This window comes from Colias eurytheme, chromosome 24 (genome assembly GCF_061535395.1).
Source record: "Colias eurytheme isolate Ceu_HAF_F1 chromosome 24, ilColEury1 Martin Lab GWU primary, whole genome shotgun sequence".
Taxonomy (NCBI): Eukaryota; Metazoa; Arthropoda; class Insecta; order Lepidoptera; family Pieridae; genus Colias; species Colias eurytheme.
Window position 1 is genome coordinate 6,378,581 of NC_143003.1, and position 16,555 is coordinate 6,395,135.

At 35.4% G+C, this 16,555-nt stretch overlaps 1 protein-coding gene across 1 annotated transcript; it reads right to left on the minus strand.

The window, feature by feature from the left end:
* Window positions 1-1,375: 1,375 nt before the first annotated feature.
* On the minus strand, window positions 1,376-15,835 carry LOC149898014 (uncharacterized). The gene is made up of 2 exons (XM_090115945.1): window positions 15,772-15,835; window positions 1,376-2,506 (listed from the first exon to the last, which is right to left on the minus strand). Exon 2 carries the CDS (start codon window positions 2,489-2,491, stop codon window positions 1,376-1,378), a length of 1,116 nt encoding a protein of 371 aa, XP_089972071.1. The 5' UTR covers window positions 2,492-2,506; window positions 15,772-15,835.
* Window positions 15,836-16,555: the final 720 nt, after the last annotated feature.

Genomic DNA, 16,555 nt, shown 5'->3' on the forward strand with positions numbered 1-16,555 from the left:
ACCTGATTAACATCCGAATAAAAGATGAAATAAATATAAAGTTGAAGCAGTTAAAAGCTATGAATTTTAATCGTAAGTTTGAAGTTCGCTGCGCTCCGACGGGCGGGTCAACTATATAATTTGACTGTTCAATTGACAAAGCCCAGCGTGAACACACTATAATATTGTTGGCGAAATCATAAGTAATTTTCTCTTTGATAGAGCGAACAAAAAATTGGCTAACGGCATTTTATATTGAACTATAATAACGCTGTAAAGAGAGCTGCTTGAGATTTAACGGTTTTGCTTCAAATATAGTTGTGTGGGTAAATATTCTATCTGCGGAGTAAATTAATACTGAAAAATAATTTAAAAATATTTAATGGTAGGTAGTTAGATACAGTTGGTTTTCGAAAGCTGTCACAAGCAAGCAACTGCAACTGGGAGTTAACTTTAAATATGATGTGGATGTTACTATTATTTTTTATATTATCTTACTTACTCCCTTCGTCCACCAAAATTATTCACCAGAAAGCAGCAAACTAAAGGTAATGAATCAGCAATAAGCGTGTAAAAAAACGGGTTAAAACTTCTTGGGTGCAAAATAAGACCACAAAGTAATTTCTCAATAATTATAATCTTCATATACATACATACATTTATATTGCGGTTTCTGTACGTTAAACATTATTTACATCTACAACATTCTAGCTAATATTATGGAATGTACTTCGAGCTTAATTTAATTCAATTTACATATTTTATAATATATTTTACGACTATTATTGAGCTAGGTATTTATCATATAATTTGCAAGCATTATTTTCTTTTACTTCTTATATTTTTTAAAGAAATGTTCACTGTTTTTAACTTATGCTGGGACTACATTAGATATTGAATGATCACTAAAGTTGAAATAACAGTACATACACCTTTTTTTAAATACAATTGCATTATTACAATCATGAAACTCTACATTAGCATGGTCCCAGCATTATAATATTATTAATTTAATAGTAGATAATAGATAGTAATTATTTTATAAATTACCTAATATGCAATCCTGTAAAAGTAATATCTGTAATATTTCGTAATCTATTTTGTCTGCAAACTTTTCTTTCCAATATAGAACAACATGTATGTACAAATACGTAGGCTATTAGGGAGATGTATCGAAATGAATGGCAAATTGTGTCCTATTTTCGCACATATACAAATAAAATTCACTTTAACATGTCTATTCTAAGTAAAATTCTATTTACAATATAAATATTTAACTAAATCAATAATTAACTAAACACATAATATATTATGTACAAACAATAAATATCTATAATCAAATCCACGATCAATTCGTTTATTCATTTCTCTCCCCAAAGTTGAAATAGCCCGCGGGTCACAAAAGTTTCGAGAAAAACGTATTGGGAGCAGTCATGCGTGCGGGATCGAGGATCCGGGGGTACGACGAGCTCAGAAAGGGTCTGAAAGCCACTCTGCTCGTCTCCTCACCCGCGCTAGTAGTCGCCTCTTGGGTTGACTCGTCCTGCGTATCTAGAGACGACTCGTTGTTAGAATTACCAGCACCCATGTGCAACTTTCTCGTATGCTTCTTGAGATCAAAGTTCCTACAGAATCCTTTAGCGCATATGCTACACGTGAACGGCTTTCTCTCGTTGTGTGTGTGCATGTGGAAGGTCAGGTTGTAAATCTGGTGGAACGCCTTATTGCATATATTGCACTTGTAGGCTTTCTCCCCGCTATGCGTCAGTCTATGGTTCTTATAGTTGCCCTTTTGATGAAATCCTTTCCCGCAAAACTCGCAGACGAAAGGCTTGTAGCCAGCGTGGATTCTAGCATGAGTATTTAAAGTGGAGGAGCGATTGAAAGCTTTACCACACGTCATACATTTGTGCGGTTTCTCTGATGTGTGGATGATTTTATGTCGACACAATGTAGATGCTTGACGGAAACCTTTGCCGCAGATTTTACATACAAACGGCCTAGCTCCCGTGTGGACTGGCATGTGTCTCGTTAGGTTGTAGTGTGCGTTGAATACCTTACCGCAGTCGCCGCACGCAAAGCTTTTGTTCTTCGCTGGTGATGGCGTGGGGCCGGTGGTGGAAGATACTGCGTGGTCTGCCGCTGGAGCTCTTGGACTAGGTGGCCGCGGTGGAGACTGTACTGGTGGTGGTCTGGGAAGGTGTAACTGATGGGCGTACGTTAGTGAGACGAGATCTGGCCCGTAGTATAACAGAGGATAGTGCGAAACAAGCTGCCGCCTTGCTGCAGGAATGTACTGCTTAAACGCGGAATCGAGTAGATGAGCACCATATGATAGAAAGTTCGGCTGGGGTATTGGTTCGGGCGAGACAGACTTCTTGCGGTCGGGCTCCATGAGGCGCGCGATGGAGAAGTTGAGCACGGGCGCCGTCGGCGTGTCGGGGGACTTGGCCCTCTCGGGGGAGGACTCCCTCGGGCCTTCGGGGCGTGTCGCGGATTGGAATGGCTGCATTTTCACGATGAGTACCTGCGGAGAACGTCATTGTTAATATTTTTATTTGGCGCTCGCAATCGCGTGTAAGTGTCGTATTGTTGGCGGTCGGGACGTCGCTTGTTTTAAGTAAATTGCTAGGGGTGTACCCTTTCCGATTCGCCGCGGCGCCTTTGTGCAGAAATCGTTTGCAAACATCCGTACGGATTGAGTTCTGTGAATAGCGTGAGGTGGAAGAGAGCCCTTCACTCGTATTCAAAGTTGAAATCCACTTTCGTTACTAATTACGTCGTGTTGATTTGTAGCTGATAAATTATTAATGAAATTATTATTTCTGTATCGTTCGCTGATTGAAATGAGTCAAGGCTATGTTGATGAGGCTTTAAACATTTTTAGAAGAGTTATACCAACCTAACAACAAGAACTAACATAAAACAAAATTTGAATGCAGGACAATGTATAAAGTAACATCACATAATAAATAATATTCAATTTGACTTATTATTTATTTATTAGAAAAAAATTGTCTCTCTCAAATTTGGGCTCTACATTTCCTTACCGGTCATAGCGTGTTTATGTAGGACCGCAATTAGTTTAATCAGACTTCTTAAGGTTTTATTTCAATAATCGTTTATTTTAATGTTTACTCCCCGTTATAAGCAAAGAAAGCGGTTTAAATCCATTATAGTGAACCACAGCCCCTATTAAAACAAAACATTAAAAATTAGGGGCGAAGTTATTGTTTTGGCGCGCAATTTGCACTGAATAGAAATTTCTTTAACCGGCATATGCTCGTGTGAACTTCAATACAATTTTAATGTGTAATTGGTCTTTTTGTCCCGCAAAGATTTCGCCATTTCGTCATTTTGGTCATTATAATTCGTCCCTTTTAATTTTGATGTGTTTTGTAAAACTATAATTTAATAAAGCTTCAATACCATTACAAAAATAGAGTTAGTATGCCTCATCGTAGTTTGAATAATTCATAATATTATGCTTGGTAAAGAAAAAAACAGTATCAAAATCGACATAACAACAAAATAAAGAGGCTGGTATTCCTGTTCTTTCGAATCTTAGTTTTCCCTGACAAAAAATATAATTTTCTTAAAATTTTTCCCTTCAATTGACGTAGGTATACGCAACGCTAAATTTCCCGGCTGGAGTAAACTACGTATAGCTTTTATTTGCTAGAACCGTTTTCGATTGATGAAAATACTTCCAAACATATTTAGGCCTAATTATGTGCAATAATATAAAATATTAGCTGCCAGGTGGTAAGTAATGATTGTTGATACAACAATACGCTCGCGCGCACTCGTACAATACGTACGGACTTTTGTGCGTACTCCATTATTATTTATTTGTTTTGTCCTACCGCAGTTGACGGTTAACGGTGAAATTGTTGAGGATTTTTCGAAAGCTTTTTGTTTTGATCTGGAGTCAAATCTCAAGGTACTTCGCGGTATAAATGGGTACTTAGGAGTGGTATTGTTTATACACAAACATACGTTCTGATTTCAGATGAATGTAGTATGTATTATTAATATGTGAGTCTGTGAAATTTAAGATTCTGGGAACTTTACTCTTTGCAATATTCTTAAAATTAGTTAACGCATTTAATGAATGTAACAAATATATAAATCAATTAGATACTAATCTATATACAATACGAGATAAATATCTTAAACTCGTTGACTGTAGCGTGACTTTAATGTGTTAACTGTAGTTAGGACTTATTAAAGAGCCGATCTTAAATATCAATTACCAATAGGAGCTAAGCTATTACTGCAGCTGATGTAGGGACGAGCACATTACATTACCTAGCCTAAACCTAGGTAATGTACCTGCTGATTATAAAGAAATAAAATAATTTGCAATTAAAATTAGAACATTTAAATCCATACACCATAAAACTTTAAAAATACAAAGGTAAATGGACCTCATTGATACGGTCAAACCATCATCCAGTGATCAGATAATAAAATGATTACTTAACAACTTAGGGTGTATCTCCTATCCGACCAATATCATAATTACGTGTTTCATCTCATCGCTCTTATCCAAACATCTTATCAGCCACTCCAGACCTCGATGATAATGATTAGACAGCTACCGAAAACGCATTCAAAAACACATCCTAACGCCTATAATTTAAAGTTTAATTTAGGGCAGATTCGACCACAATACATTTTCTTGATGCGGACACTTCACGAGCATCCGGGGGTTAAATTATCTTCGCGTTTCGCTGGAAATGGAGCTTTGTGTCTTTTTATTTTAGGTTCCCTTTCGAATGGAACGAGTTAAAAAGTCTTTAATGTATAAATTAAATATGGCTCTTATTTTGTAGAGAATAGAACTGCTTATGTAAAGGTTTTAAAAATGGGATGATACTAGACTGAATTATACAGTAAAGAGATGAGATTAGACCATTAAGTTATTAGCCGTTAATATAAACTAAAGGGTAAGCAAAATGTTAAAAAGTAAGCTTTTTAATCGATTTTTTTTGTTAACTTTATACAAATAGAGACTGTCAATATTAACTATAATTTCATTGCAATGCAAAGACATCATTGATTTTCAATCAAATATAACTTCAAATTCGTGTTCATGATCAGTTTTGTGAATTCAAAACAGTTTTTGTGTACCTGTCAAAATGACACTAAATAAAGCTGGAAACGAAAAAAAAAACATCAAATACGAGGGAAAGCAGTTTTTTTTTATAAAAGCCCCAATCAACAACATTTCGCGCCTTTCCACAGCGCTGGTTGTGACAGAGAGACAAGTGTACGCGTCTATTTCAATGGCTGCCGCCGTGACAACTGTCAAGTTGTCAACTCAAGACGTCATTAGCGCCGACCAATCAGCGATGTTGGAGATTTGAAATCTGTAGCTGTAAGGTGCTCGGCGCTCGTTTCTAGTTTATTTTAATGTTGTAAAATTGTATACTTATGAGAAAAAATGATGGTTGTATGAATAACAGCATTACCTAAAGAATAAACATTTAATAATGTCTTTCGACTTTAGAAGATGATTTGTTCAAAACTAAAAAAATGTTTTCAAACTGCACCTAACTGGCAATTGATTTTTAAATATTGCTACATTATTTAATGAGTATATAACTTCGAGAGCGTAAAAGATTCTGCAATTTTTTACACGCTTTATATTAGCTTCACCTGTATGTTTGTATGTTTGTAACCGACTTCTTTGGGCGCGATTTTGACCCACTTTAAACGGCCAGATTTCGTTCAAACTTTGTAGATTTATTTAGGACCGATGACAATACACTAATTTGATAAAATAAATAATAGTTAAAAAAAAAAACACGCGTTTTATAGAAAACCCAACTAAAAGTGATAAAAGCGTGTTTTTTAGTTTTTTTAAACTATTATTATATATAGCTTAAAACATGTGACAACGGTAAGTGCGCAGGAGTAAAACCGGAAACCAAAGGCTAGTTCTTGAATAAGAATTTAACTACGAAAATCAGGCAATTTATCCATCAAACTCAAACTACCGAACCGATCATTAAATGCGAACGACATTCGTCACCTCGTAATCCCCTAATCCCATGTCCCTTTCCCTCACACACGGCAGCTGTATGTCTGTCTCTATCTAAATACGATAATCCGGAACCGCAGTACAGAGGTCATTACTTTTACGTTTTCGTGTTCAACAAACAATCCCTTGCTTGTAGGGTGACAATATGAGTAGTTTTATTGGGACAGAACATTGTCATATCAAACTAATAAACATCTATTTATGATGTTGGTAAAATAAAAATGTAATTGTGTTATTGATTTTGAATATCTAATTAATCTTTACTAGGTTGTACTTGTCATTAGTAAATTGTAGAGCAACGGGCGGCAATACCTATTAGGTACCTACTAGTCTGTGCTATTACCTATTTACATTTTGAAGACGTGTCGTTGCAATAATTATGTCAAGCTGGAATTGTAATATACAGTTATTTGAATGTAGTAAATAATATTTACCGTCAGCTCCCATTTCCCAATGGGAAACTCTTCAGAGTATCCTGACTAAGACCAATTAGTAGAATAATTATGGAGTTTAAAGTATTACAAGTAGCATCATTTTAAATTAGTGAATGAACATTGACCCGATCGAAATTGCATTCAACCTCTTTTGAGTTTGTTAGGTAGAGCTAGTAATAACGAGCTTAAACGGTTATTTGTAGGTACATATTTTAATTTAAAACTCGGCTGTCTGGCAGTGGTCTGCTATGTAAATTTCCCCCTTAATTATTATATGATGTATGTTTGATAATTGATTTCCATTTGCATACCTACAATAAATAGTACTTAGTAATAGTAATAAGTACATACATGTATATACAAGAGTAGGTAGGTACCTAAAACGACATTAATTTCATATAGTTTTCTAAAGACATAAACAAAAACCAGACAAATCAAAAACCATGGTTACCACCAACAGATTGAACTCAAACAGAGGTCTCTATAATTTGGTATGTTAAACACTGTCATTACAACCAGCTAAAGAGAAAGAGCCCCTCCTCCATACAGTTTCCTCACGAGTAGGGGTCTTCATATTTGGACGTATTATTTGGCTATAACTCAAAGGGGCCCGAAATTGGTGAGGGTAGCCGCAAATTGTTTATTACGATTTTGTGATATGTTGACATTTCATTTGGATTTCTGGTAATCGACAGGATTAGGTATGAAGAGTTTTAGTGGGCTGGATTGGATTATTTCCTTAGTTCATATGATAGAGCAACATTATTTAGGTAAGTATCTATAATTCATTTCTTACTGTGATATTAATTACCTATAACTATAAATAGTTTGAATGGAAAATATCTAGAGATTATAAAATGTTACATATTACGACTGTAATTTTTAATAACTCTATTTTTTGTTTTCATAGCAAAAAAAATACAAATCTTTTATTTATATCTGCCAGAACCTTTAAAACTTCTTTAGGGTTTTTAAACGGGCGGTTATAACCAACAATCAGTAATTTCCTTATGCATCCTACTACTATTATATAGGCGAAAGTTTGTAAGTATGGATGTATGGATGTTTGTTAGGTACTCTTTCACGCAAATACGAGAAAGAGTAACAAACATCTCTGAACCTGAACCGATTACAATGAAATTTAGCACACATATAGAGGGTAACTTGGATTAACACATAGGATAGGTTTTATCCCGGAAATCCCACGGGAACGGGAACTATGCGGGTTTTCTTTGGAAACGCGGGCGAAGCCGCGGGCGGAAAGCTAGTAATTTTATAATGTAAAAATGTGTTCATAGACCATAGTTCATACCTAAACGTAATTTATACATACAGTATACCATATTATACATAAATGACATTTTAGAATTTATCTCAAAAAACTGTACTTTCAGAGCTTCTAAATTTACGCACGTACAAAGCCGGGTCAAGTCAACAAAAAATTAAGATAATTTCAATACTTAAACATTTAACTACCAATAATTTTAAGATTTCTTTACCTACTTGAACAGGATCAAAGACACTACGCTCGGCTAACTATCAAAACCACCGTATTCAGAACCATTGCCAAATGTTGATCTATATAAAATTTGATCTTAATAAATCCTGTCAGTCGTCCGTTCATCTGTCACTGACGGAAACGATTGCTGACATTAAGTGGTCGCCCTTTTGACAGCGCTGCGACGGGGTGACTGAACTGTATTTTGAATTCAAATTAATAGGTTTTTTTTACTTTCATTGTAATCGATTTTATCAAAAAATTTGGTAGTAATAATGATATTAATTTCTTTTCAACCCACCTTATAAAGCTCTTGAAACATTTAATGTGTTTTAACTCTACCTAATTTTGTTTGTTGCTAAAATATGAAAGCATATACAAATAGGAATTAAGGTTTATTTTAACGGACTAGAAATCATTTATTTTTGTATCCCCACACGCTCCAACTCAGTTGAACTGATACTATAAAACAGCAATAATATTACCTGCTTTTATTCTTGTGTGTAAATATTTTCTCTTATCTTATTCGTTACAAACATACAAAACAGCCTATTTCTTCTAATAATATTACGTAAGTTCTATATTTCCCGCCGCTTCGCACGCGTTTTCAATTTTCAACCCGCATAATTCCCGTTCCTGTGCGATTTCCGGATAAAAAGTAGCCAATGTCTTCCATCCATCTTCACAAACTTTCACATTTATAATTTTTATTAAGATAATTTATAAACTCTACAATTTCCCACCCAAAACGTCTACATTCAGATTCTACAATACATCTATACTGCAATACATATCCAAGTGAGTAAGTCCCCTCCCATCATTTCACCTGATGTTCCTAAGCCTCACGGGTTGACGCCCTCAGAGGGAATTGATTAGATTAGCCTTGGCGATGTTTAATGTCCTCACAGTTTGTTAAAATACGTGTAAAGAGGTGTGAGGGCAATTACTGAGGGACCTTTGACAATGATATGCCTCCGCTATTGATTTCAGGATTATTATGTACTATAATATGCGCGCGCCCCAGTTGTGCTCGGGGACTGGGAAATATATTATGACGTAAGTAACTCGGGAATAATAGGTAATATTTTATTTAATGAAAGGATTTTACTATATTAGCTACATTCTTAAACAAAGCTAATAAATATAGACATTTATTAATTTATCAGTCTTTTTTTTTAAAGCCTATGGACATTTGCTCTTTATACTTCAAATTACGCTTAAATCTGTCAAACCATTTCGGCGTGTAAACGGAACTAGAGTGACAAACATCATCATCATCATCATCAGCCCATATACGTTCTCACTGCTGGGACACGGGCCTCCTATGAGGGTACAGGCCATAATCCACCACGCTGGCCAAGTGCGTGTTGGCGGATGACACATGTCGTCGAACTTTTTAATTCTTCGACATGTCGGTTTCCTCACGATGTTTTCCTTCACCGTTCGAGCAGTGGTGATGTTACAATATGCGCAGATAAATTGAAAAATCTATTTATTTCCTGCGCGCTCGCCTGGTCTCGAACCCCGGACTTATCGATACGAAGTCCGAGGTCTCACCACTGAGCCACCACTGCTCTGAGTGACAAACATTAAACGATAATAATTGTTGAACGGTAAAATGAAACGGTGTTCTGAAATTCTCTCTCTTCAGGTAAATACAAAATGAATGTAAAAAAATTGCTATTCAACATGTAAGAATGTTAATGTGTAAAGATTTTGCAAATACTTGTTTACCTCCGTTTTTATGTACGCATGATAAATATTACTTATCGATTATTTTTTCTTGTCGCTCTTACTGCTGAGTGTTGGCAAAAATAATAACATATGTTCCCAGTGAAAACACTATAAGGAGGCATTTTCATGTATCTTTAGTTAATAAGATTTTTTGTTTTATATATCTCTGTCTTTTTTTTTTTTTTTTTTTTTTTATGTATAAGTCGGCAAACGAGCTTACGCGTCACCGTACAGAAAGCGATGATTGGCGCCGCCCATGAACAACCACAGACTTTGGAGTATTGTGGTTGCGTTGCCGGCCTTTGAGGGAGGAATACGCTCTCTTCTTAAAGTATTCTAAATTATAGTCCTTGGGAAATGCCGAATTTGGAAGGTCGTTCCACAGAGGAGTAGTGCGCGGTAGGAAGTTCCTCCTAAAACGCACGGTGGAAGAACGCCAAGTATCGAGATGATGTGGGTGAAATTTGAGCTTGTGGCGTGCGCTTCGGTGGTGAAATTCGGCGGCTGGTATTGTACCGAACAGCTCTTCAGAGCATTCACCGTGGAAAATGCGGTAAAAAACGCAGAGAGATGCGACATCTCTACGGAGAGCCAAAGAGTCCAGCCGATCAGTAATACAAGGATCATCCACAAACCGTGTTGCACGTCGCTGGATTCGGTCAAAAGGAAGGAGCTGGTACTTGGGTGCACCGGCCCAGAGATGGGAACAGTATTCCATGTGCGGCCTGACCTGTGCCTTATAGAGTTGAAGGCGTTGGCCGGGTGTGAAATACTGTCCCGCTCTACAGAGCACACCAAGTTTTTGAGAGGCTAACTTAGCCTTACCTTCCAGATGACAACGAAACTGGACATCACACGAAATGTCGACACCAAGTATACTAATACTAGCTGAGACTCTGGTAGGAATGCCCTGAAAGCATGGAGATGTGATGAAGGGTGTTTTTTTTGTGGTAAACGCACAAACTTGTGTCTTTTTAGGGTTAAACTCAACGAGGTTGGCTTTTCCCCAATTCGAGATCTTCTCGAGAGAGTTCTCAATTTGAGACACAAGTTCGTTCCGGTGCTCAATAGTGGTATCCCGAGACATATTGCATCGGCCGGTATAAAGTCTTTGTCTCTGTATGTTGTCTCGGTCTTTGTCTCTGTATGTTTTCCAATAAAGAAAATAAAATAAATGGAATAAATGTTCATAGGTACCTACTTAGCTGTATTACTAAACTCAAAGATATATAATATACTACGGCTACGCCCGTAGTCAAAGGAAATTCCCATAGGAAAGAAATATTTCACCGTGGTAAATAAATAGTCTTTTATTTACCACTTTTATTTACCTACCACCAAGCCACGGTAGGAGCTTCAGGACTCCTTGTTATCTCCAGATACAAAAATAATATTATATATATTTTTTTCCATTGCTACGTTAAAGAAAGACAAACAATCAAATCAACAAACACGCAACATTTTAAGTAGGTAAGGAATTCATAATTCTACTTAAGTAAATGCTTATTTTATTGATTAGAATTATTGTGTTATTATAACTTAATATTCAATATAAGTCAAAAATAATTCACCAATTTTATAAAATCCCCTATCTACAGATGATAAAACCATAAAGTCTGAAATAAAGTGAAATAATTAAATTAATAATTAGTTTATTCTGTATAGTTAGTGTTACAAAACATATCTATTTAAAACATTTAGGCTTGGTTGCACCATATTTTAATCTATACTAATATTATACCTCTAAAGAGGCTATGTTTGTATGTATGGTTTTCACGCATAAACTACTGGACCGATTTTGATGAAATTTGGCACAGATAATCTTTAAACTCTGAGAAAGAACATAGGCTACCTTTTATTGCTAAATATGTACCACGGGCGAAGCCGGCGCAGACCGCTAGTATTATACAGGGTTACAGGTTAAGTCGACCTATTCCTGTTAAGAGCGTGTAGTAGGGGTCAAAACAAACTGATTTGATCGTATAATACCATATCCAAAAGTTAGCCGTTGAAGAGTTATTGCAATTTTAATTTTTTTCTTGAAAATGCCACTTTATCTTCGCATTTAGCGTTTAATTTTTTATTTTACTTATTTGGTCTGGGTTTTTTTGAGTTTTTATGTAAAGGTTGAGTTAAACAATAATTCTCAGCAATAAAAATCCATATCGCTGCAAACAATTCAAAGAAATGGCTTTTAAACTACAAATAATAACATTAAAGTAATTAAGTTAACTCGTTTTAAACACAGATATTGAAAAAAATCTCTATGAAAATGTGTCTGCAGATATTTCTAAAAACATGTGCATGTTCTTAGCTATGTAAAAAGGTATGATAACCTGAGGTACCATATATACCAGGTTTTAAAGTGAAATTTAACAATAACAGATAACAATAACGGTGACTTTTACAGTGACAGCAAATGGGTTGCACAAGTCAAATGATTTTGAAATCTCATTATGTATTTGACGCTTCTGTTAGTTATTTTAACGTTAACAATAGCATTAACCGGTGAAATACGAACAGTTATACTTAGTGTTAAAATTATGACGTCCTCTATAAAATTGACAAAAAAAAAATATATCGTCGTAGAGATATAATTATATTAAATTTAAAAGTATAAAACAAAGTCGCTTTCCGCTATATATGTATTCGCAATTGATGTTTTAATAGAAAGAGCGATTGAAGAGAAAAGATATACCTAGTAGTTAATTTGATGTTTTCTTCAAATCGGGCGAAGCCGCGCGCGGAAAGTAGAGGCGCGCTAGTAATTAATAAAACACGTTAAAATAAGTCCTATATGTTTAATTCCTATGAAATCCTATGTAGATTTTGTTTGCATATAATCGCACAATTTCTTTTTTTAGAATATGAAACCCCATCCATTAATATAAAAAAAAATCTCACGTAGAACTTTCAACAAAACCAAACAACGCATTTGTCGTAGTACTTTCGCTTCCTCAACACTTTCAAATTCTATACATTTTTTGTTAAACGTCGGTCAGTTCCAAAATATTTAGTTCCTATAACTTCCTATTTGCGTTACAGTTAAGAGGATAAATAGTAGTTTACAAACAAATCAACAATAACGTAAACGGTGTGACGGAAGGATTAGGAAGTCTTTGTAAAAATGCATTGCGAATGTACTTAAAGGTTGTATTGAAATGGTCAATATTTTTGCTTTGCAACTTATGATAATTATTATGAACTTCAATAATATGCGGAATGTGGTGATAGATTTGACAAACAAAAATTTCAGCTTTATGTAGGTAAATATTATATTATATACCTGAGCATCAACGCTACTTACATGTAGGTAGGTATGTAATAACAATATCGTAATTATTAAAAAAATAAATTGTAGGTATATTTTTCACATTTACGTGTCTATCCCGTACCAATAAATAAATAATGTTATACAGAGTACATAGGCTAATCAGTTTTAGAAAATTGATTCAAATTCTACCTGTAGGTAAATCTCGTTTAATGCAGACAAAGTCGCGGGCATGAGCTAGTACAAACGTCAAATATGTTATTGCATAGGGGGAGTCCGGGAGACTTGAACCGCTTTTTACTAAAAACTCTATAAAATCCGATCAGTGACCTGGAGAGCTTTAAGATCTACACCACATGGAAGCCTTATTATCTGGCTAAGATTTTATACTATTCTGAAAATAAAAGTTGCAAGGAGAAGATAGTAAACGAAGTTGTAATGAAAAATGAGTTTTGATTCAAGTCTCCCCAACCGGCGGGACACTTGCCCATCAGGTGCGGGACACTTGCCCATACCTTTTTAGAGAGGGGAAATTACGCAAATAAAGCATATTATTCATTAGTTATGTATTATTTAGACACATTTAACAATAACTAGATTATTCAGAATCATCTTCTAATTTCTAAACAATTTAGTGAAAAATGTTTTCAGAGCAACTCCTAAACATAACATTCGCTTCTTTTTATTAATTAAATACTCGATTTGAGGTATCTACTGCTAAATAAATCTACAAAACTAATTTAAAGACATTTCTTACTATTAATTAATATGTGCCTATTTGCCTATTTCTTCAATATTTGCCTCTTGGATGTTCACTTTGCAGGAATTTGGCGTAGTCGAATGCTAGTTGCATTTCTTGTTTTATGGTTAAACCATAAGTAGTGCATTTTACTGCAGGTCAATAAGTACGAGCAATTTCTCTTTATTTACATTGAAAATTCGGGAGCATTTGTATTGGCCCCCCTTGTCTTGCAAAGGTGTTAACTTTTGTTCACCTAACAGGTAATACCGTAAAGTGGTTTTGCCTATTCCATACATGATTGCAATTTGACGAATAGATTTGCCACTCTTTATTTCTCTGACTGCGCTTTCAATCTTAGACTTAGTACCTAAACGGTTTCCTGCGACGACTACCTTCCTTAGGCTTATTCTGAAATGGCATTTTCTTTCTTAAACAAAACAAAAGCTAACTTAAATAGTATACAAACTGCAAAGGGAGAGTTAAACCATTGTTCAAGTCTCCCGACTGCAGACTGGTTCAACTCTCCCGCACCCGACCCAAGGCCATATCTTGATTTTTTCCAACAAATCCACAATCAACTGGAGAACAACACTGAACGTACGACAAAATATGATAATCTAGTAATGCAATAACGTAGGTGTTTGATATATACCTTCATAAATGCGTTCATAGCAATTAAAACAACAAAGCCAAAAAAATTCACTCCGCGACGATGAAACCACTTTTTCGGAACTCACGGTCGAACGCGTCTGTTATCACTCAAAATTGTGAGTTGCTTGTGATTGGCGGGTTACGCGCGTTCATTTGTTTGCCACTTGGCGTAATTTGGCACCTAATTTAAAAAGTTATTGAAAGTGGTTCAACTCTCCCACCTGGGCAAGTCTCCCGGATTCCCCCTATTAATAAAGCGATCACTTTTTTATAAAAAAAGAATTAGGTACGTACAGCACGCCAAGAAGAGTATTTTGGCTTAGATACCGTCTTTTAATGTAAAGAGTAACAGCTTGGTGTTTATAACTGACAACTAATTCATAAAGAAAACAATTATATAATTTACATATTATAAGATTAGAGAAACTGTGTTAGACATAAGTGTGTCAGAAATAACCTTACAAAATAACATTCATCGTTAATCTTTATATTCACGAAATGTCAAGATTATCTGTTGCGGTCGTCAACTCTATCTTGTCGTAGCATCATTACTACGCCGTAGCGCCTACGCAAGTGTAAGTAATATACGAGAAACCATTGTAAGTTTACTACTATTGCTATTTTTTTAATTAGGTACTTAAAAGTTATTTACAATATGGCAATGATCATCAAATAATTGAAAATTATCAATTAAAACAAAATATAAAAAGTATTGTCCACTGCCCATGACTCTTTGTCAGTAAAAAGTAAAAAAAAAACTATAAGAGATGCGTTGTACATATTTATTATATTACTAGCGGTCCGCCCCGGCTTCGCCCGTGGTACCTACATGTTTAAACTATGCTATCTCTCAAGTTGGATCGAACTACACATGGTGTGCGAATTTTATTATAATCGGTTAAGTGGTTTAACGTCTTTTAAATCGAATTTGTGCTGAATGATTGTACAATGTATGTAGGTACCACAGTAAAAAAGTAGGTGAGTAAGAAATACTTAGTTGTTAATTAGGTACTAGGTATAGGTACTTGCCACGCCTTGTGTCGATATTTCTAATGTCTTTGTTATGTTAAAACTTTTTCAATAAATCAAACATGTTTTGGCGATATTATTAAAATAACTAGGTACCAAGCATCGTTAAAACGATTGAGGAAGCTTTCCTCGCATATCTAAAATACCTACCGTTTATTACCTACTCATTTCGGGATCTTATTGTAAACTCTACCAGGCTCTAACTCGATCGTTTACCTTACATGTAGAATCATATATTCTCATTTAAAAACTTAAAGCTTACAAGAGACTACCTACCTACTTATATAAAGAAATTTAATAAACAATAGAATACAAGTGTCCAGGCACAGTTGTTTCAGGCAAGAAGTTACTTAGTTATTCCAGGCATTATATTAGAGTACCCACCTTATATCCAGATCAGCCGTCCATCACCAATTAAAGTTCACGGTCATTGCACTGCACAGTTCACAGTTAGATGGCGAAATCGCACTGGCCGGGAAAGGCAAGCAAGTGGTGCGCAAACACGGCACAAACTAACCAACCCCCCCTCCCCCCATACGGGAACAGCCATTCGCAGGCAAAAGGACCGTCGCCGCCTTCAATAATTCACACACCGCCCCTCCCTGTCATCACCATACGATTGAACTCACGCCGTCCTGCTCACACAAGTTGCGCAATTTGTTGCTGTGTGCTCGTGCTCTTTCTAACACATTTGTGGCTGATATGTAAGTCTCTTTCTCACACGCTAGAGCAGACCGGCTGCGTGTATTATGCATCATGTTTGGCCAAGGTTTTATAAAGTTTGCGCAGTCAAGCACAGTGTATTGGTGGTGTAGAGAGTTCGAAGAATTTACAATTTTAGTATAGAGAAAATAATGTTAAGTTGGTTTATACTTAGTGTCATCGTTCAAATCGTATAAAAATGTAAAATTTATGAAATTTAGTTACTAATTTTAATGTGTTTTCTGTGTATTTAAAGCGAAATACAACGCACATTTACCTACACAAAACTAGTGTCATCGTTCAAATCGTACCTATAAAATGTAAAATTTATGAAATTTAGTTAATTTTAATGCTTTTTCTGTGTATTTAAAGCGTATGCACATTTACACAAAATTTAATTAAGTAGGTATCTACCTTATAGAGATGAATGTATGTGTTAAAACTTTAAATATTCTCCTATTCTAGA